The sequence below is a fragment of the Corvus kubaryi genome, unplaced genomic scaffold (assembly GCF_017639235.1).
Source record: "Corvus kubaryi isolate FWS band 111438036 unplaced genomic scaffold, C.kubaryi_AGA036_p1.0 37182, whole genome shotgun sequence".
NCBI lineage: Eukaryota > Metazoa > Chordata > Aves > Passeriformes > Corvidae > Corvus > Corvus kubaryi.
The window spans coordinates 482,272-505,035 of NW_024581050.1; the positions used below are offsets into that span (position 1 = coordinate 482,272).

General features: G+C 52.5%; 1 protein-coding gene across 2 annotated transcripts in view; it reads right to left on the reverse strand.

Annotated features, from left to right (window-relative positions):
* Nucleotides 1-22,764, reverse strand: part of SFXN5 (sideroflexin 5) — an 86,077-nt gene that overhangs the window by 16,480 nt on the left and 46,833 nt on the right. For both annotated transcript variants that reach the window (XM_042021958.1, XM_042021957.1), the window contains 4 exons: nucleotides 17,248-17,338; nucleotides 13,021-13,136; nucleotides 10,831-10,916; nucleotides 2,330-2,447 (listed from right to left, as the gene is read on the reverse strand). In XM_042021958.1, the coding sequence (XP_041877892.1) occupies nucleotides 2,330-2,447; nucleotides 10,831-10,916; nucleotides 13,021-13,136; nucleotides 17,248-17,338 (411 nt within the window). The remainder of the gene's footprint in view (nucleotides 1-2,329; nucleotides 2,448-10,830; nucleotides 10,917-13,020; nucleotides 13,137-17,247; nucleotides 17,339-22,764) is intronic.

The following is a 22,764-nucleotide window of genomic DNA, read 5'->3' on the forward strand; positions in this document are numbered from 1 at the left end:
GGATGTTGGGAAGGAATTGCTGGCTGGGAGGGTGGGGAGGGGCTGGGCTGGAATTGCCAGAGCAGCTGGGGCTGCCCCTGGATCCCTGGGAATGTCCAAGGCCAGGCTGGACACTGGGGCTTGGATCCAGCTGGGATGGTGGGAGGTGTCCCTGCCCATGGATGGGGTGGGATGGGATGGGATTGAAGGTCCCTCCCAACCCAAACCAGTCTGGGATTCCAAGACTGACCAGCCCCGGCTGCCTGTGGAGCACCTGATGCCGCGGTGTGAGCAGATGTGGCTCCAGCTGTGCAGGGCGGGTCTCGCTGCCGTGGGGCAGGGCTGGGATCCCAGCAGGCAGAGCTCCAGCAGGCTCCAGGAGGGTTTCTTTCCCCTGACACGGCGCGTGGGCAGCGCTCGTCATCCTGTCTGATCCCTAATCAGCGCTGATTCATGTTTACACTGCTGAGAACATCTCAGCTGCCTTCAGAAGGTCACTCCCAACAACGCCGCTGTTCCAGGCTCGCCTGGTGCCTGCAATCCCGATATCCTTTGAGGCAAACCAGTCCTGAATTCTCCCTGTGGGTCAGAATTCATTCAGCTGCTAAAATCAACGTGGTTTTCCCTGCTGGAATATCAGATACTGCACAGGAGAAATTACCTGTCACCCAGGAAGCCACAATTCTGGTGGGAGGTGTCCCTGGTCATGGCATGGAGCAGGAGGGTGTTTAAGGTCCTCCCAGCCCAAACCATTCCAGAATTCCAGGATTTTGGGGGAACAGTGGCCTTGTCACCTTTGGGATAAATGAGGTTGGTGGCACCTGCTGTGGTCTTGCTTCCCTGATTATCCTGAAAGGCGACCTCTGAGGAGAGGCCACGGCCACCTCCTGGTGGTGCAGCTGCCTTTCCTAGAAATAGGGAGGGAATTGGAAATTTCCAGGAAAATTGCACCAGGGAAGGTTTGGATTGGATATCAGGAAGGAATTCTTCATGGAAAGGGTGGTCAGGCAGAAGAACAGGGGTGGAGTCCCCGTCCCTGGAGGGACTCCAAAGCCGTGGGGATGTGGCACCTGGGGACACGGGGCTGTGCTGGCCCCAGCAGGGCTGGGGGAACAGTTGGACTGGATGGGCTCAGAGGGCTTTTCCAGCCTTAAAATCTCTCTGACTCTGGAAAAGGAGCAGATGGGATGCTCCGTGCCCGAGTCTCCTTCGCACAGGAAGGTTGGACATGCTCCAAGCTCTACCTCGAGCAGGTGTGAGACCTGGCAATGCTCCTCAGCCTTTCCCAAGCAGGACCTCGGAGCAGAACCTGGGATCAGAGCACAGAGCTGATGGCCAGGGAGCCGAGGCTGAGCTCCTGCCAGAAGGACCACCAGGCTCTGGGGATGCACGGGGCCCGGGAGAGGCAGGGGAATCGCATTGCTCCTGCAACTGGGGCTTGTGCAGCTTCTGACTGCAATGCTGTGTCTGCTCCTGATGGAAGGGCTCCAAAAACGATGTTGACTAATTAGAAAAAGTTTAAGGAAGAGCCATATGAATCATTAAAGCTTCAGCAAACACGTCTTTTAGCAAGAGACTCCAAGACTGAGATAAATTCAGGTTCTTAGAGAGAAGGGACGGTTTTCTCTCAGCCTGGAGACAGCAAGAAGGACAACAAAGAATTCCCAACATGTTTGTCAGTCAGCACACGAGTGTACAGCAAGATTCCCTGGCTGGAAGTCATGGATGAACCCATCCAGACTGAAAAAATACAAATTAATCTGCAGACAGACAACTCCTGGTCAGCCCTTCCCTGACATGGAAAGAACCACAGCAGGGTCCTTGTTTGACAGAGGTTTTATCCCTTAGGAACAGAGACCTTCTCTGGAAATGCACAGATTCACAACCAGGAAAAGCTCCAATCACCAAAATGAATGACTTACAGATAAATCCACCCGAGCAATGTGCTCAGCTGAAGTGGTCCCAGTGATTGCATTGGTCATCCCCCGTTTCCTTGGCTGGTTTTCCTTTGTTCACCCCCAGGCTGGGTCTTCCCAGGAGATGAAAAAGGAAAAGCCCTCAAAGAAGCTCTGGGGACGAACATCCACCTCAAATGGATGGCCCAGGCTCCTGGCTTCATGGACAGAGCTTGGATTCAATATTATAACTCCAAGGAAACTCCTCTGTGAGGGAGAGGGGCCTTCACCTGCCCGGTGACGCTGCGCCGTTCACATGAGGAATACTGAAACCAGCTCCATGCAGGAATGGAGGAGGAGCCACAGGAGCAGGACTGATATCCAGGAGGGCAATACTGATACAGGAGGGTTTGTACCCCCTGTGAGACCCCGGCAGTGACCAGACACGCACTGACCTCGGACATCTGCGGGAAGAGGCTGATGGCCAGGGGCAGGGCCAGGCCAAAGGCAGCGAGGCACACGAGGCTTTGGACCGGGAGAATCATCCGGGGACGGGACCTCAGGAGCGAAGTTCTGCAAGGGAGAGGCTTGGTTAGAGAATTCCATGGACAGGGGCGTGCAGGACATCATCAGATGGACACTGGTGCTCACCTGGGCCCGCTGCCCCCCTCTCCTCACTGGTGTCGGGCCCTTCAGAGAATCATGGAATGCGTTGGGGTGGAAAGAACCTTAAAGCCATTGCAGGGACTCCTCCCACCAGCCCAGGGTGCTCCAAGCCCCGTCCAGCCTGGCCTTGGACACTGCCAGGGGTGGACACCTCTTTCTTAGCAGGTCACCACCAACTGCAGCCACACACAGCCCCCAGTTCCAGCTATCCCACCCCGGGGTGAGGCAGACGAGGTGACCTGGCCACAGGTGTCACCTGCAGCAAGGTGGAGCTGATGCCCAGGGGGCAGAAGGAAATCAGGGCCTTGAGAGACACGGGGAGCTCTGGGAGCTTTGGAAAAGACACTGGAAAAGGCACGCACGGCTTCATCAATGGGGTCATAAAGCTGTAAACTTGACAATCCCTTAATTTGTTAAAAATCCAACATCCGCTGTGGCTGATGAGGATATTTTTAGCATTTGCTGTTCCCAGGGGACTTTATGGGTTCAAAACTTGTTAACAGCAAACACCTGAAGATACGTGCAAGGTCAGGGTCTCATAATGACCCAAAAGGATGGAATTTACACCGGAAAACTGGGACAACGTTTGGCTGGTAGAAGCTGGTATATTAAATATATTCCAGGAGACAGGTCCTCAGGCAGCTTACCAGTGTTAAAGGGGAAAATGTAATTCCTGAGGGATTTATTCTGGAGCTGTTTACAAAAAGGATCCCTATCCTTCAAGTGAAAAAATGAGAATATAAACCAACAAGTTGACAGTGAGTTTTGTTGGGTTGTTCAGCGTGTATGAGCAATGTGGAGAGGGAGGGGATTTGCTGCTGGGTTATTTAGAATCCAGGGAAGGGCTGGAGCTGGGTCAGGGCAGGGTCAGTTTGGATATCAGGGAAAGGTTCTTCCCCCAGAGGGTGCTGGGCACTGCCCAGGCTCCCCAGGGAATGGGCACGGCCCCGAGGCTGCCAGAGCTCCAGGAGCGTTTGGACAGCGCTGCCAGGGATGCCCAGGGTGGGGCTGTTGGGGGGTCTGGGCAGGGCCAGGGGCTGGGCTGGATGATCCCAGTGGGTCCAGCTCAGGATATTCCACGATTCCATGATCTCCTGGTGAACATCTTCCCTCTGGGGTGATCACAGGAGCGCTCCTTCGGTGAGGGGAGGTACCAGAGATGACACCAAGCCCTGAACATCCCTGTGGTGACATCATTGGGATGAAACCATCCCCAATCCATGGTGCACCATTCCCAGGTGCCAGCCAGCCCTTCCAGCCCAGGGCCTGTCCCTGCCCTGCCTCAGCACGGCCAGCCCGGGTTTGCAGCCAGGTCAGACCCCAGGTCACCCCAGCCCCTTGCTCCACGTCCAATGCTGGCTCCAAAGACACCTGGGGGAGCCAGTGAGGGGGAATTCATCCCCTGCTCCTGCCTGGGCACACTCAGCCTCCTCGCCTTGCTGAGAACTGCCTTCATCTCGGCAGCTTGGGGGAAGTGGGGAGGGCAAACGCTCCAGAGTTGAACTCCTCCAACAGCGCAGCTCCTCGCTAATAAGCTCTCGAGACGGAGTTGATCCTATCAATTTGTGCTGTGAAAGTCAAGCTTCTGTTCTCCAATATTGAGCTGCTTTGTGCTGCACTGAGCATGACTGAATCTCAGATTCTCTCAGAGAAGCCTGCAAGGCTTTGTCCAAGCAGGAGAGCAGGGTACCAGTCCAAGCAGGAATGGTTTCCTGTCCAAGCAGGAATGGTTCCCTGTCCAAGCAGGAGAGGTGACCTGCTCCACACCCTTTAACACCTGTCCCATTCCAGGACTGCCCTGGATAAGCTGGGATTATCCCTGGGATGCACAGGGGCAGCTCCTGGAGCTGGTTGTTCTCCTGCTGAAGCTGCTGTGATCCGTGAGAGCCCTCACTGGGGCGATGCCAGGAGCAGCATCCTCCAGGCCTCCCTGGGGTTCAGTTTAGAGCCAAGGCATCACTGCTGACACCACCCCTGATATCTTAATTTGGAGCTGCACCCTCTGTAATTACTGCCCTGCTGGGGACCTGATAATCACCCAAGGAAAACCTCAACCAATTTAAAATGATCCCGGGTCCAGCCCCCAGGTGTGACTTGCAGGGGTGCCTCCAACTCAGGCCAGTTCAAATTACAAGGGCCGACCTCCTAATTAGGAAGAGTTATGGCTTGATTTAAAAAGGAGAGCAGACTAATTAACACATGTAGTGTAATGTCTTAATTGGGATTCAGATTGGAGAATTTGTGCGGTTCAGAATAAATGACTCATAATTAGTCAAGAGGTCCAGTTTTCTTCTGTCCCTGGGATCCCTGCTCCCGACACAGAGCTCGGAAGGATGGGAAGTTAAATATTGCATTTTGTGAGCTGTCAGCTGCAAAGCAAATCCCTCTTTTCACCCATTAACCCCCCGTCGGAAGGGAATGATGAGGAGCTTCCAAAGGGTTTCACTGCGGAGGATCAGCACAGATTGAAAATAAATAGAATTAATATCCACGTGGTGAAGAGGGATTTCGTTCACAACACTGCCCTGTGTGCTCTGCCAAAGGCGTGGGTCAGGGAACGGGCAGGTCTGGACCTTCAGAGCCCCCCGAGAGCCCAGCTCGGGCAGCTTCTGGAGCCTAACAAATCCCAGGATGAGTAAGGTTGGGAGGGAGGTCACCCAGCCCAGCCTCCCTGCTCAGGCAGGAGCACAGAACTCAGGGTTGTGTCCAGATGGATTTTGAGTATCACAAAAAATACTCAAAAAAGAGATATTAAAAATTGGATTGCTGAACATCTCCAGAGATGTTCCAAAAGCAAGTGAAGGAGCCTGATTTGTTGACAAGAGCAAAGCCCATCCCACCCCACCACAACTGTGCAGAAGTATTGGTGCTATTTCATGGGAGAACAGGAGTTTTAGAGACTTCACCCCACACACAGGACAGGAGCAGCTTTGGGATTAAACCCTGGATTGGATAAGCCAGCAAGGAATTGGAAAGTTTGCACCAAGAGGTCTCACGCCTGAAAGCTGCAGGAGGACAAGAGAATCCTGGAATCATGGAATGGCTGGGCTTGGAAGGGACCTTAAAGCCCATCAGGGACACCTCCCACTGTCCCAGGCTGCTCCCAGCCCCAGTGTCCAGCCTGGCCTTGGGCACTGCCAGGGATCCAGGGGCAGCCCCAGCTGCTCTGGGCACCCTGTGCCAGGGCCTGCCACCCCCACAGCCAGGAACTCCTTCCCAAGGTCTGACCTAAACCTCCCCTCCCTCAGCTTGAGACCATCTCCCCTTGTCCTTTCACTCCCTGCTCTTGGGAAAAATCCCTCTCCAGCCCCCTTTAATACCAATATTTTGTGGTGCCCGATTTTAAAAGCCAACACTTTTGGTCTATCTCACTGGCATTACTGATCCATGTTTCTCCCCTGACCTTTGGATGGCAAAGAAAAGGAAATTTTGCAACACTTCCCTCCTCCTCTTTCTCTTTTTCTTCAAGCTTTGCTCCTTCACTCCTTCAAACCCCCTAATGCCTCTTCCTGCTGCAGTTTCCCTTTACAAATTTTGCTGAGAGGACACTGCAAGAGGCAGGAAGACGCTGGGAACGCTCAGGCTGAGTGCTGAGGGAGGCACCTCAGGCAGCCGAGCCCTGGGCTCCCGTCTCCCGGTGTCCGTAGGTACAAACACACACAGACAGTACATCTGCTGCGCGGAGACAGAGTGTTGTAGCTCTTGTAAATACACCTTCATTCAACTTTCATCACATTGTTCATTAGTGGTTTAAATTTTGCATAATTTGGCAGCTGCCTCTGGCGTTTTTCAGGAGGTGCTGTAATTTATTCCATATGGAAGTCAGGCGCTGCACTCCGAAGGAGTTATCGGGTGCAGTGAACCAGGGCTGTATTTGTCGGGGAGGAGGTGTCAGATGCTAAACTAAACATGACAGGAGTGAACCCGAGTCTCCCAGCTGACAGATTCTGTGGGGTTTCTGTGGTGTTTGCTATAAACAGGTTCAGAGGCAGTGCAGACACCGCGAGACGCCGGCGCTGCCGCGGGGCACGGGGAGCGCCGGGGCTGGAGCTCGGGGGATCCCGAGGTATCCCAAACTCTTCGGAACACCCCTCTCATGTGCCAAGGAAGTTTGGGATGCCAGATCCCCATTCTGCCAGGTCTCTCTGCTCCGTTCCCGAGCTCTTCTCACTCATTTTGGGTCATTTTGGGAAATCTGAGCTCTATCAGCAACCAGCAGCTCTGCTGCCCCACCCAGCCAGGCCACCACTGTCCCCAGCCCGGAGCTCCAGCCCTGTGCCCATCCAGAGGACACAGCAGATGCAAAACGAGGGAGGTTGGGGGATTTTTGTGCTTGATTGACACCATTAAAGGAGCAGTTTCCGTGTTTACTCCGGGAACAGCCCCAGCAGTTGAAGGTGTCACTGCTGGCAGCTGCTGAGCCCAAACAAACTTCACCGAGGGCTCAGCCGGATGGGGACTTCGGAGGAAAAGCACCTGTGGGAACACCCTGCGCTCACTGACAGGGGAATATCTCCAGGAAAAGTCCATGGACACCAGGGCCAGGAGGGCCTCCTGCCCCAGCCACAGCTCTGCAGTGACAAACACGGTTCAGGCTGAAGAAAATGCCCTTCCAACACCACAAACCACTGGCTGAGCACTGGCCAGCCCCCAGGAAAATCCATTTTTCCTGGTGCCACTGATTTAGCTCAGCCAGAGCAGCTCAGCAGTGTTAATCCAGCCTGGGAGCACTCAGATTTTATGGGATTTACAGGAAAACAGGCCTAGGAACTGCTGCTTAAGGAAGATTGGAGATGAGGAAGAGCAGAAATGCTCCTCTCCCGTGGACACAACTGTTCTGCTCCCGTTTCTCCCTCAGCTCCTGCCCATCGCCAGCAGTTCCAGCTTTGCCTCTTCACAAACACTGCCCAGCCAGCTCCAAGCCCTTCTCCAGTGTATCCTGACATTCCCGAGCTCTTGGAACCTTCTCAGCCCTGCTCTGTGCTTCAGACCCTCTGAAAGGTCTTCTCTGAGGGGCACAGAGCAGGTTTAAGGATGTAAGAAGAGCTCACGTTCTTCAGTCTCCACTCAGAGATCCCCCAAAGCAGATGCTGGTGATGGACTGAGCTTCTCCAACTCTTGGCCAGGCCACAGGAGCCAAAAATTTGGGCAGTCCCACCACAGAGCTCAGACTGAGGCTGTACTTAGACCTGGAGTGTCCCACACAAACCAGCTGCAGGACGGGCTGCAGCTCTGCAAGGAGCAGGGGCCTTGGATGGTGGTTGGGAGCAAACAGCTCCACTTCCCAGATTTCACTGTAATAACCAAACAAAGGAGTGTCTGAATAAAGGGAAATAGGGATGAAGAGCCCAACTTCCTGCAGTGGAGGCAGCTGTCCCCACACCTGTGTGACACGGGGGCATCAAAGAATTCCCACTGTCAGCTCTGTGCCACGGAAGAGCCGCCCTCATCCCACAGACATGGCCAAACCAATATTTTTCCGTGTTAAAGTTGCCAGCACAGATATTATTTATAAAACTTCAATGAGAATACATCTGCACAAAATAACTGACACCGTGTTCCCTGCATGGCATATGCAGGCTGAAAATAAACATTGATTCTATATGTTCCCTGCTCCAACAGAGCGTCCAAGCAGCAGGAAATGCATGAAACATGGGGAAAGAATGGGAGCGCGGCAGTGGGAGGGAACATGGAATTACTTGGAGAGCAGGGAAGGCGGCCCCGGGAGTTAAAATACACAGCAGGCAGAGAGACGAGAGGAGCCAAGAGAGCTGAAAAAAATGGCACAAGAGACGGGAGAGGCAGCTGGGGGAGTTAAAACATGCAGATGGAGAGATGGCTGGGAGAGAGGAAAGACCTGGATCCGAGCGGAGAGACGCGACCGGGAACTGGCCACTTAAAATAAACTTTGGGAGGAACGAGGCAGGGAGAATTCCTGGGACCTGAAACCGCTGCTGGGAGCAGGGGCTGGCTCCTGGAGGGGTGGGAGTCCCACCCAGCTGAGCTCCATCACCCACCTGGGACCATACCAGGCACGGGAATTGTCCCCTCCTTCCCACATTCCAAATGCCATTGGAAGAGCCATCCCCTCCTTCCTCAAAATCCCAAATGCAAATGACTTGGAGGAATCATCCCCTCCTTCCCACAATCCCAGATGCAAATCCATTGGAGGAATCATCCCCTCCTTCCCACAATCCCAGAGGCAAATCCATTGGAGGAATCATCCCCTCCTTCCCGTATCCCAAATGTAAATCCATCAGAGGATCCAGGCTGTGACTCCTCATTCCAGCTCTCCAGCCTCCAAATAATGAGTAACATGTTCGTCCTTCCCATTTATAGCCCCTGTAGGGATCTCCATAAATAAATGGATAATGCCTGTCTGGATCTCACCCCCATTAAAAACACCCTCCTCCAACTCAAATCCTACTAAATTCAACAAGTTACACTTTTCCCAAATGCTCCAAAGCTTTTTTTCCCCCAAATGAGCTTTCACCTCTGCCTGAAGCCTTTGGGAATCAGTTCTAAGATCTGTGAGTTGACTTCAGATCCCTCCCCGTGTCCCAAGGGTGCTCCAGAGGTGCCACCACCTGCGGCAGCGTGGCCAAGCCACACCTCAGTCCCCATCCCGGCTGTTTCCCACTGCCAGCCTTCCAGGAATCCAAGGATATTTGATGGCAAAGGAAGCAGGCACAAAGCTCCGGGGAGAATTCAGGCAGGCAAAAGCAGGGCCTGGGTATTTTTGTACCCACAGAGTTTCGTGGCTGTGAGAAGGAAAATTTTCTCTCCCAAACGTGAATGAAGTCTTTCAATCAGTTAAAATGATGATTTTTTTTTGAGGGCAATCTCCTGTAAATGCACAGGTAAGATCAGTTTTAGTAAGGCCTGCACTGAGCACAGGTGCATTTAGCAGAACTCACATCAGCCCAAGGATTTATGATGCCCCCAAGGACAAAGAAACGATTTATTGGTGTTATTTTGCTCCAAAGGATGGAGCAAATTTCACCATCGGTTTTGCTTTGCCCCCAGGTGCCAATCTGATTTTACTGTCAGGTTCATTGCAGCCTGGGGATGCCCCAGGACGGGCCCTCAGCGTGTCCTGCTGGAGACAAACATTTCAAATAACAAATTGATAACTCAGAGAGGAGTTTTTTACAAATTTCTCTGAATTTTGGGCACATGGAGGATTTGATCTGTGGATACCCAGCAAAGGTCCTCTGAAGCAATGAAATCATTTGTCCCATTTGGGTGTTGATCTTTTTTGGGATGGTGAAATGGGAACCAGTTAAAGCAGTGGGAACACACAAAACCACCTCGGTGCCCAGCCTCAGTTCCTACACATAACCCAGAGTAAGCCCCGAGTAAATTACTCCAGAATAAGTTACTCCAGAGTCAGCAACTCCAGAGTAAGGCACAGTCACTCCCAAGCACATTCCCAGCAGATCCCACAGGGAAATCACGGCTTGGGGACCGTGTGGGTGACAAAGGGAGCAGGGAAGAGGCTGCAGAGATTTTGTTCAGGAGGAGAATGAACATTTTGCACAAAATTAGGGGGGTGGAATCTGCTCCTCATTGGAATTAGATGGTCTTTAAGGTCTCTTCCTACCCAAACAATTCCATGATTCCATGGCCACCTCTGGCTGAACACCAGCCAAGACCTTTTAACCTCTGCCGTTTGCTAAGTGGAGAACTGCAAGTCATGGACAGTTTTCCACTGACTCCAGAGGGTTTTGTCTCCCACTGACCTTGCACAATGGGTTACTCAAACTGCTGGGGTATCAGGGATGAGTCAAAATAACCATGTCAACATAAAACTTCAACAGGCTGGACATTGCTCCAAAACGATGGAATGTGGCAATTTAATAAGCAAAAAAATGGATTTGGTGGATGAAATTTGAGGGGGGACCTTGTGGCTCTGCACAAGTCCCTGACAGGAGGGGGCAGCCGGGGGGGTCGGGCTCTGCTGGCAGGGAACAGGGACAGGAGGAGAGGGAACGGCACCAGGGAGGGTTTAGGTTGGATTTGGGGAAAATTCCTTCACAGAAAGGGTTGTTAAGCATTGGAAGGAGCTGCCCAGGGGTGGAGTCCCCATCCCTGCAGGGATTTCAAAGCCCTGTGGATGTGGCCCTTGGGGACACGGGGCAGTGGTGGCGGTGCTGGGGGTGGTTGGACTCGATGACCTTGGAGGACCTTTCCAACCTGACCCATTCCATGATTCCATAAAATATCAATGCCAACACCCACTGAGGACCTCTCCCCTCGGGAATCCCCCTTCCCCTCCGGCAGCACTCACTTCTCCAGCACGGACATGATGATCGGAGGTAGAACCAGTATAGGCATGGGCAGGACCACCCTGGTCAGGGCTGTTTCCAGCAGGGCCTGTGGAGCAAACACAAACAAACACATCCAGACATCCCAAACAAACCCAGAACGGACCTGCTGGGCTCAGGAACGGCTCTGCTGGGCTACTTATGGGAATGAAGGGATCAGTGGGCACTTCCAGCTTGGCCAGGAGCTGTTTGGTCACAACATTCCGGGTCACAAACCCGGCAGATCAAACAGAGACACCCAAGAGCTTCCCTGATTCCACCTGATGCGACCAAAAGTGTCCAAACACCCTGGCACAATCCCACACACACCTGCCAGGGCTGCCTGCAGGGAGGAAGGGAGGTGGGACAGCTGCCTGCAGATGTTGTAGGGGAAATGTTGTAGGGGAGATGTAGAGGGGGAAATAGAGGGGAAATGTTGTAGGGGAAGTGCTGGAGGGAAGATGTTGTAGGAGAGATGCTGTAAGGGAGATGTCATAGAGGAAATGTAGGGGAAGTGTCGGAGGAGAAATGGAGGGGAGATGATGTAGGGGAGACGTTGTAGGGGAAATATCCCAACAGGGGCTGAGCAGCAGCTTCGACCCTTCCTCCCTGAGTTGATTTCAGCTCTGTGCTCGGGGAGTGCAGCCCCTCACTGCTGCTCCAGGGACTGCTTTTAACCCCTGCTGGCTCCCTGCAAGGCACTGTGACCCACGGGGCTCTCCTCTCCCAGGAAAACCCCAACCACGGAGCTGCAGTTGTCCCTCCACTGATCCTTCCCTCCTGGGCAGACTCACCAGAAGGAGCCAACAGAGCAGCAGGATCTGGATTTATTGAGGCCCAGGGATCTTGCAGGGCCTAAAGGGGCTCCAGGAGAGCTGCAGAGGGACTGGGACCAAGGCATGGAGGGACAGGACCCAGGGAATGGCTTCCCAGTGGGAAAGGGGAGCTTGGGCTGGGATGTTGGGAAGGAATTGCTGGCTGGGAGGGTGGGGAGGGGCTGGGCTGGAATTGCCAGAGCAGCTGGGGCTGCCCCTGGATCCCTGGGAATGTCCAAGGCCAGGCTGGACACTGGGGCTTGGAGCAGCCTGGGACAGTGGGAGGTGTTCCTGCCATGGCACTGGATGGGCTTTGAGGTCCCTTCCCACCCAAACCATACCAGGATTTTATGTCACAGGGATTTTATGTCCCATCACAACAAACCCCCAGAGAGGGACAGAGGGGTCACACTGAGGATCTGCCACATTTTACATGACAAAAACCAGGATTAACCCGTCCAGGAAGAAGCACTGGGATTGGGTGGCAGCTGAGCAGAAGTTCCCAGAACTCCCAAATTTTCCGTTTCAGCTCCACCTTCACTTTTAATCTTTATTTTCTCTTCCAACCATCAGGATGGAGAGGGGAAAGCAGGTCCTGGAGCCAGCTGATGGAATTGAGGAAAACTGGCTCCAAGAAGTGTCTCGGAGCACTTCAACAGATTGTTTGAATCCCCCTGTTAAACAACAATATGGAGAGGCATTAGAGATCCCCCAGCTCCTGCCGAGGACTGCAGAGCCGTGCATTAATTGCTGTCTCTGGAGTGCCTCAGGAGCCTTGGACAGAAGGAGGGAGGGAAATGCCAGCATTATATTATTAACTCCTGTGCCTGGGCGTGTGCTGGGTACAGCTCCACGTCTCACTGAGAGCCCACTTGGAAACAACAGCTCAGGAGGATGCTCAGGAGGCAGAACTGCTCCGAGGGGTGGAGAGGGAACAGCTCCAGGCACGGAGTGGGTCCTGGGGAAAGCAAACCAGGTGTTAACAAGGGTAAAAACACCTGGCTGCCCTCACCCAGCTTCGGGTGGCAGCTTTTAATGCAGGTTTGGCAGGGGAAGGGGTGAAAACTGCTCAGCTCAGAGCCTGAGCCCTCCTCGTCTGGGAAAAAGTGTGAGGGATCTCTGCTGGGTACTCCACAAGGAACTCCTGTGGAAGCACCAGGCACAGGATCTCCCCAGGGTCAATCTGAGCCCCTTGAAATCTTCAAGGCCAGTCCCCAAATTTCCCCACACGACACAAGTCCTCTGGAATGCTGCTCTCCTCCATTCCCAGCTCTTTAAGCCATGGATTCCAGCGGCTGTGGGGTGTGCTGAGCCTGGAATCAGCCGTGCCCCAGCTCACCCAACCCCTCGGGCACTCACATGTTTGGCAGCAACTCTGGAGGAGCCGACGATGTTCCCATTGTTGTCCAGCACATCGATTCCTTCTTCCAGCTCCGTGTGCCTCATCAGGACAACGTTGCAGATGTTGGCACTGGCTGAGGAGGAGAAAGGCAGGAGGATCAGCCCTGGTCAGTCCCCACCAGCAGCTTCTGTGTGCCCTGCCAGCCCTCCAGACTTCCTTCCCTCAGTCTGCTGAGGGGCTTCCCTGAGCTGCTCTGATCCCCAAAAAAAAAGAGATGGGATTCTCAAGGAGAGTAATAACCAATTTTTTCTTTTTCCTCTGGGAGAATAAGGGCAAATAGGACAACTGGAAGGTCCAGTGCAAGGTGTCCCTGCCTGTGGCTGGAACTAGATGGTCTTTCGGGTCCCTTCCAGCCCAAATCATTCCATGATTTCACACATTTTAGGGGAAAAACGGCTCCGTGCACCAGGACCTTTCTGACCCTCACTCCTTGCCCAGCCTGTGGCTTTTGAGGCCTTGAGGTGACCCCAAATTCTGTCTCTCAAATCTGATCAGGAGCTGGGGTTGAGCACCCCCCTCCAGCGTGCAGCCCCTCTCTGGGGCTCAGGCACTTCCCAACTTCTCCCAAAGAAGAGCTGCTAATTCCCACAGAACTTTTGGGCTGATCAAGTGGCATTTTCCAGCACCCCCCACACCACATTTCCCTGCAAACTTTCCACCCAGAACTGAGACAAACCCACTGTTGCTGCAAGCACCAAGTGCCTTCCAAAAATGTGTTTCTGCACGGCTTGATGGGTTAATATTCGCTAATTAATCTCAATTCATGTCATATAACAAATGTCTAATTTTTTGAGGGTGGTGGGTGGGTGAGCCCTCTCCGAAGGCAGCTCTGTGCAATCAAGGATGATTTGTGGTGACAAATGCTCCTTCCACTCGAGAGGGAGAGGAACACACACACACGCACACTCTGTCTCTCTCTTTAATATTCCAACTACCAGACCACTCTTCCCATCTATCAAAATATCTGTGTTCCCAACCCTTCAGTTCCTGAATCCCAGATCAAAAACAAAACAGGCCTTTCATTTAAAGAAACTTTAGCCCCTGGGTTTTTTTCGTTTTTAACACTCTCATGCCCCGTCCTTCTCGTTGTCAATCACAACTGAGCAGATAAAAACCCCCCAATGGAGCTGCTTTGGCCAAGGGTGCCCTGGCACAGAGTTCCTGATGGAGCCAGGATGGGGTGTCCAGACCTGGCGCTCCCAAGATGCTTTTCCAAGGCTCTGGATTCCCTGACCTGGTCCCAAACCCAAAAGCTGCTTCCAGCCCGTTCGTCTGAGACGAGCGACTCACGTAACCGCTCCCCTTCTGCTTTCTGAGGAAGCAGAAAGTGCTGCTAATTATGGCTAAACTTGGATTTTATGGACGTCTCAAATGCACGGGGAGGGGTGAGAAATAAATAAATATATGTGCAGACAAAGTGATCTGCAGGATCCGGGAAGAAATTGTGATAATATGGCCTGGAAACTGCGGCTGTGAAAACACTCTGAGGCACACTGGAACCTGGGCTCAGGCTCCAAACCAAGCCACCACCCCACTCCTGGGGGTTTGTAGATATTTTTTCTATCCCAGCGTGCTCTCCACGCTCTAAATCTGTCCTTGGGCATCACCTAAACACAACAACTTTAACCCCACACACACAAAGAAGCCCAAGGAGAAGAAATCCTTCCTTCCTCTCCCTTCTCTCCAATGAAAATCTTTCTATCTGCTGTAATTTCCTTCAGATCAGGTTTGGGGTGCAATTTCGGGGATTTTGTGAGAGTTCTTTCAGCCATGCACACCTCCAGTACAAGGCAGACCCTCACCAGTGACACCCTGACCCTGGGGACAGCCGTTCACACCCAGTTCTTGGGAAGAAAAGGGTGAATTGGGTTCCTTGCATTCCCTGGGCACTGAGATCCTTCCCCTCCTCATCTCCGAGAAAGGATCCAGCCCCTCCTTGCTCAAATTCAGTCTCCAAGACCCTCCTTGCCTTTTCCTGCTCTTTCCATGGAACCCCTTCACCCCCAGAGGATGCTCCACCACCAATCCCAAACCCCTTTTCCAGCAGGGCAGCCTCTGGCCCTGCAGAGCCTTGGCCACCTCCAGGAGCTGCCTCCTGGGTTGGTTTCCTGCACCCAACCCCTGGACCTGGGTGGGATTTTTTTGGACAATTTGGGATTTTCAGCTACTACAAATTAACTTTGGAGGAGGGTGAGGGCATGGCCTGACCCAACACTGCTCCTGCTGAATGTGTCCTCCAGGCAGAACTTCTGCAGGTGGGAGTTCACTGAGTGTGCAAACACAACCTCAACATGACCTGGGGATGACACACCCCGTGCACAGCATCCCTGAGGGCACCACGACCTTTCCCAGCACCCATCCCAGCTTCCCAAAGCTCCACAGAGTCCTTATGAACATCCCTGCTGGGAGTTTGGGCTGCCTTCCACCCCAGCAGCAGCTGCCCCTCTCCCCTGGTAACTCGGGATCAGACTCTCAAGCTTGGATGTCCCTCCAGTTTCCCAGCTGCCTCCAACCAGCACAGCTCTGGAGGTCAGTGGAGAGGGAGGCAAGGAAGGGATGGGGACAACTCCTTAATTTCACAGAATCATGGAATCTTTAAGGCTGGAGAAGACCTCAAAGATCATCAAGTCCAACCATCAGCCAGCACTGCCAGATCCACCACTAAACCCCATCCCTGAGCACCACGTCCATGGGTTTTTTGGAGCAAGAGCTTTACCCCAGTGTCGGGCTTTTCATGTAGAAAAGGAGAATTTCTGCCTTTTTGCTGGGGGCTGGAGGCTCAAAAGGAACTGGGAGATGCATCTTTAACTAAAGGGTTTGTCCAGGTCTGCAAACCACAAACCAGCAATTAGTGGGAGGATCCCTGATCATAACGAAGCATGACAAATAAAATATTAGCTGGAGAATTAATTACAGGCTAAACAAATTAATTATGGGTCCTCAATCAATGCCAACACAAACACCTTGGTGTGGAAATAGATCAACCCTGCAGCAAGGATTTCCTGTGTGTCTTTGACTCAAACCCCGCCTCAGAGCTGCCTCCCAGGGCTTGAACTCATTCCTCATGCTGTCCTGGTTATAAAAACCCAAGGAAAGCTGAATCCCTCAAAAATACATCCCAGAAAAGTCCCAGGAAAACAACAACAATGTCCACAGATCCCTTATGTACAAGCAAAGTGCTCAGTGCAACCCCCAGACCACAATCCCCATCACTGCTGCTCTGCAGACAGGGACAGCAGCTGCCTTCCTGGCAGAAAAGAGGGGGAAAAATCCATCAGCCTGGGAATTGAGGGCTGGGGGGACACAACAACCAGTTCCCTGTTAAAAAAGGAGCAGAAAGACCAGAGGAACAGAGAGCAGCAGACAGGTAAAGGGGCTCAGCAGCCTCGAGCGAAGCTCTGAGGATGTGGCACTTGCACGGCAAAGGAAAAAGCTGAAAGGAAAATTCGGCATTAAACAGCTGGAAAGGGACCTGGAACAGGGAGCAAACCCCATTCTTTAGTGATTTCCTCTATGCTTGGGCAATCTTTGCCCCATCTTTATAAATGAATAAGCTTATACAGAAAATTACCCCAAAGCCACTGGGGACTTCTCCAGGGCTAAAATAACTCAGCATCTGCTGAAGGTTGTAACCACAGGGCCCAGCAAAGGCTGAGCCCAGGGCATCCCTTCCCTCAAACACTGGGCTGATAAAACACCAATAAAATGCTCCACCAAGCCAGGAGCAGCCTCAGTTCTGCACACACTTGGGGCTGCTTTTAACCAGTGGCTCTCAGAAATCGGTGCATTCACAGCAGAACCATTTCTTTGCATTTTAGTGTAAAATAACCACAGTGCTGCTGCTTATTTGAAGATTTGGGCAGTTCAGCCCAGATCTTTCGAATGAAATGCACTCAGATCGGGATGGTCACGGACCAGTCAGTGCTGATCACTTTTGAAGCTGCTTCAGAGTGGGAAGTGCAGCTGAAAAGCCTCAGGGGCTGCCTCCGCCAGCAGCTTTGCAGCATTTTTCTGCCAAAATTCTGCTTTGCAGAGTTCCACCCCTGCCTGCCCCAGCTCAGGGACCACCACCACTGAGGGCACACAAGCAGGAAGGCAGGAGCTGTGTCCATCCCAGTGGCTTCTGGCCACCTGCAGGTTTGCAGCCACCACTCAGAACATAAAGGAAAGGAGTTTGTCCTTACCGACAGCAGGGAACGGCACAAACCTCTGGATCAGGAGCCGAGTGGCCGGGGTAAACTTGTTTGCTCTCTGGATCAGAACATTAAGGCCCACCTTGGAGTGGAGAAAAACAAACCAGAGAAGCAGAAGCTTAATGACCACGAGCAGGGCAGGTGGCACAGTTTGGGGTCTCTCCCCATGGAGAAGCGTTTGAGAATTAACCTCCCCCCCACTGCAGGGTTTGGCTGTGTTGGGCTCAAACCTTTAGTCAACAAAGGGTTAAATCCAATTGCTGAGCTTAAAACACGGGCTGAACCTAACCTTTGGGCTTAAATGAAGAGTTGAACCCAACCCGTGGGTTTATATGAAGGGCTGACCCCAACTGTTGGACTGAACCCAACCATTGGGTTGAAGTGAAGGATTGAACCCAACCCTTGGGTTTATAAGAAGGGTCCAACCCAACAGCTGGGTTTATCCAAAGTGTTAAACCCAAGCATTGGATTGAACCAAACCATGGGGTTTAAATGAAGGGTTGAACCCAACTGTTGGGTTTAAATTAAGGACTGAACCCAACCCTTGGGTTTATAAGACGGGTCGAACCCATCACTGGGTTTAAATCAAGGACTGAACCCAACCCTTGGGTTTGCACAAAGTGTGGAACCCAGCTGTTGGATTGCACCAAACCATGGGGTTTAAATTAAGGATTGAAGCCAGCTGGTGGGTTTATATGAAGGGTTGAACCCAACCGTTGGGTTCAAACCCTTTCCAGCTAAAAGCCAAGCCAGAAACCACTGCAACACCATCCAGTCCTCCTGGAAATGCCCTTCGCTGCATTTTGGCCCCGTTCACCAACATTTTCCCTATCCAGCACAAAATCCTTGGGACTGGCAGTCTTCACCTGGCCAGGAAAAAGCCAAATTTCAGTGGTGGTGGTGGCCCAACACAATGAATTCCTTCTCCAAGGGTCTGCACTACACAACCCAATCCAGTGCCAGCACTTGGGCTGTGAAGTTTATAACCATGGATTGATTTTTGTTGCCTCGTCCAACCCTTGACTAAAGCAGAGCTCTCCATAGTTTTTCATGGATCTGAGTCATTGTGGATGTTTACAGGAACAGCACAGAGGAGCCACTGCTCCTGAGCCTCAGGTTGATAACAGTGAAAATTGGGAGAATCTCCACCAAAATTGGCTTCAAGCACAAGAGGGGTGAAAAATTAACCAAAGCTATTCATGGGGAATGACTTCTGTCTTCCAATTACTCTTCCTCACTGTGTTTTCACCTTTTCATCCCACAAACTCCCCACAAACGCACAAACAAAACCCAACTGCCCCAACCCGGGAATTTTTGGCTGGAAATGGAAGCCTTGAGCAATGTGTGGCCCAAAAGTTTTCAGCCAAAAATGCAGCAAAATTAAAAAAAAAAAAAAAATCAGCCAAAGCCAAAAAGCGGCCAGAAAAGAGCGATTTGGGGGGGTTTAGAAAGAAAAGAGAAGCCTGGGACAACATATTTTGCAGGCTGCTACATTATCCATGCACATCCCAGCACATCCCGGCGTGCCGGAGCCTGGGAGGAAGAGGTGGAGAAGCACAACTGCTGGGTAAGCCCTGCACGAGCACAGGGCTGCTTCTCCAGCCCCACGAAGTATTCCCAGAGCCTTTCCCAAGGTTTTCACCCAGACCCCAGCAGGAACTCCTCCTCTTGTCCTCGGCAAATGCAGCTCTAGAGCTGAGCCCAAGGGAGCCACAGTGACTCTTCTTAGCTGGACAGCAGTGAGGGCTTGTCTTGATGTTCTTCCCCCTCAAAAAGTACTGAATTCTTTTCTTTTTTTGCATTTTCCAATTGTTAGGATGAGTATTTTCAAAGTCTGAACAGTTCCAGAAACTGTAAGATAGTCTTAAACATGTGGCTTTAAGAGAAGACAGTTTTAAGCCTGGCTTTGCTGGTCTGCCCCGTGGATTTGGGTATTTAGTCTGGATATGGTTAATCCGTGTCAATGACAAATTTTGTCACCTGCTTGGGGGTTTGATGGGGGATTTGGCCATAAAGTGGATGGAGGGATTTGAGCATGAAGTGGAAGAGCAGCAGGTTTTGAAAGAGAAAAGCTGAGTCTGGGGCAGCCACCACTGTGAGGGCAGTGAAATAAAAGCATTTTACTTCCAGATTCAATGCGATGAACTCAGTCCCCACTCGCAGCAACCCCCCTGCTGGGAATCTGAAATTAGAGTTGCTGGAGATTTAAATCCCATCTCCCAGATTCCCAGCACAAGGACTGGATATAGGAAGCTAATGAGGGTTTGTTTGCCACAGTTTGGAAATTGCTGTCGCTGATCTGTGAACTCCTTCCCACAGGCCACGAGGTGCGATGAGGGTAAACAGGGCAAGGGCAGGAACTGCTCAACCTCAGGCCTCCAAAGCAAAAAGGCCATCAAGGAGATGTTAATGAGTTTAATTACTTGGGGCTGGCTGGAGGATGCTGTTGAGGCAAATTCATCATTAAAAACCAAGCCCAGGTTTATTATTGTGACCAACACCCAGTCACTGAGTGGGATCTGCAGCACTGGAAGATGGAAACATGGAACAGAGTCAGGGGGGATCATCCCACCAAACCTGGCACAACCACGGCACCGCTGAGGCTGGAAAAGCCCTCTAAGATCGAGTCCAACCATCCCCAGCACTGCCTGGGCCGCCACTGCTCCATGACCCCAAGAGCCACATCCACAGCTTTAAATCCCTCAGGGATGGGGACTCCACCCCTGCCTTGGGCAGCTGTGCTTGACAACCCTCTTGGTGAAGGAATTCTTCCTGGTATCCAACCTAAACCTTCTCTGGCACAGTCTGAGGCTGCTCCTCCTATCCTATGGCTCCCTTTGCAGCTCAGTGTCTCTGGGCAACCTGCTCCAGTGTCTCACGGAATTCCAGAGTGGCCGGGGTTGGGAGGGACCTTAAAGAACATCCAGTGCCACCCCTGCCATGGCAGGGACACCTCCCACTGTCCCAGGCTGCTCCAAGCCCCAGTGTGCAGCCTGGCCTTGGGCACTGCCAGGGATCCAGGGGAGTCACCCATGGTGCACGTTTGACACCGTGAGCCAGATCAATCCCAGCTTTTTCCAACTGCCTGGTTTGTTGAGGTTCCCTCCTGCAGAGCACTCCCTTGATGTGGCTGAGGGAGCCAGGGGAAGCTGGACACAGGGACACATGAGTGGACACAGGACACATGAGTGGACACAGGACACATGACACCAACACTTCCTAACATCCCACAACACGAAACCGGGATCAAACACCGTCAGTGGGAGAGGAACCTCACCCAGGGCTCTCCTGAGCCTCTGGCAGCATCCTGCCCTCCCTCCCTCCCTCCCTCCTCACGTGCCAGGAATTCCTGCCATTTCTTTAGCTCCCAGTTTTGTTTTCAGCATCAACAACATTCCCTCAGCAGAAGGACAACGTTTGTGATGTCACCCTGCTTTGAAGCCGGAACCATCAGATCCTGTCAGAGAAACCAACATTTCTGACTTCTTTTCTTCTCCTTCTTGTCTCAACCACCTCTCTGACCTCATGCCCACCAAGACACCAATTCTAAAACCATGGGGATTTAAAAAAAATTCCTTTTCCCCCCCTTTTATGAAGACATTTGCAGCCTGAGAGATGGTTTTCAATGCCTGACGCTGGCAAGGACCGAGCCCACACCTCTTAAACCAGGCCTAGAGCAGTAAATCCATCCAAGGACTTATCTCACTTCATATGGAGAGGGGATTTTTATAAAATAGAGGTATCTCAGGAGTCCAGAGAGCATCAGCTGGTAGATGACACCACCCCAATGTTGCTGAGCCACTCTGCAGACTTCATGAACTCTGCTGGAGAAACCTCCACTGCTTTAAGGGATTCCGCTTTGGGGCACCCCTGAGCACTGCAGCTGGAGCTGGCTGCTCCAAGGGACCTGGAAAGTCAACTTGGAAAGAGGGACCAGCTCCGAAGGAGGTTATCCTTCATCCCCCCAGTCACCAGATTGGATTAGAACTAATTGGATCTGATGAGTCCCATTCAGCCAAGCTGGAGAAAAGAGCATTAGGAGAAGGAAGGAAAAAACTCATTCATTAGGGCTGGGAGGTGAAGATGGAGGCAGAGAGATGGAAAACTGGGCTCTTTCCCAACTGGAGCTTTCCCAAGCCAAGGAGAACAGAATGGAGGAGTCCAAGGGAAGGGAAAGCAGTAAGGATCCGAGTGGGGAAGGAAGTTGGAGAGGAGCAAGAGTACAGGAAGGAGGAAACATCACTCCCAAGACAATTCCAAGAAGGATGACCACAGCAGCACCACAGCCGGATGCTCCAAGGGAAGAAAATGGTGTAGCCTGGAGCAGGAGTGGAGGAAAATGGGATTTGTGCTGATAACGAGACAAACTTGGTTTGGGAGGTGATGGAGAAAGGAGGATGGGGGGCCATGCCCAAGACAAGAGGTTGCTGCCTCAATACGAAGTTTTCCATGCACCTGGATCCTTTCCAGAGGCAGCACCATTCCCAGGGGTCGTGGGGATGGGCTGGGGCAGAAGGAAAGGAAGGGATGAGAACAAACCTGCTGGAAATGGAGACATCCCAGTGAAACAGGAGAGAAAATGCTGCAGAGAGGCACATGGAGTTTGGGAGGGGACAGTCACGGAATCACAGAGCAAGTTGGGTTGGGAGGGACCTTAAGGATCATCTACTTCCACCCCTGCCATGGGCAGGGACACCTTCCTCTATCCAGGGGGCTCCAAGCCCCATCCAGCCCAGCCTTGGGCATTACCAGGGATGGGCTTGGCAGGACCCAGCAGCTGCCAGGTGCTCCTAACTCCAGGGCAGGATGATGCTGGGCACTGGGAGCATTCCCAGAAAACCCCGTGTCCTTGTCTCCCACCGCACCAAAGGCTCAAGGTTGTGCCTTTGGGAATGGCTGCGACAGCTCCAGCGATTTCTGGGCTCTGGAATTGCCGGGATGAGTTTCCAGTCTGAGATCCAACCAGTCCCTTCTGGAATCTGAGAATCAACAGGGAAGGGGATGTGCAGGAACAGGAGCTTTGGAGCAGAGAGATGCAGACTTCAAAGCGAGGCACTGCTTCTTTTCAAACTCAAACTTCATTTCAAACAGAAGTTTATCACCAGCTCCCCAGATCCACTGGGATTTTCCTCCTGCTGCCCATGGAGGAGGGAGCCAGGCCTCGCTCCATCCCCTCCCATCCCATCCCTCTCCAGCTCCTGAAGGTTTCCTGGCTGCCCTGAGCAAGGCCAGGCCCGAGGCAGTGGGGGGGCTGCAGCTCTCCCGGCTGATTATGGACATCACACCCCATTCACAGGCTGTCAGCGCAGCCTCGCAGACAATTATCGGGAACAAGGAGCTGGGATTGGAAAAATCCACGGGGGCTCCTCCACCTGGAGAGGAGATCGAGAAATGGTGTGTGAGAGTTCAGTGTGGGAGCGGGGAAGGAGGAGCAACCCCGGCATGGCGGAGCCCATGGCATGGGGAGGAATGGGATTGCTGGCACGGGGAGGAATGGGATTGATGGCA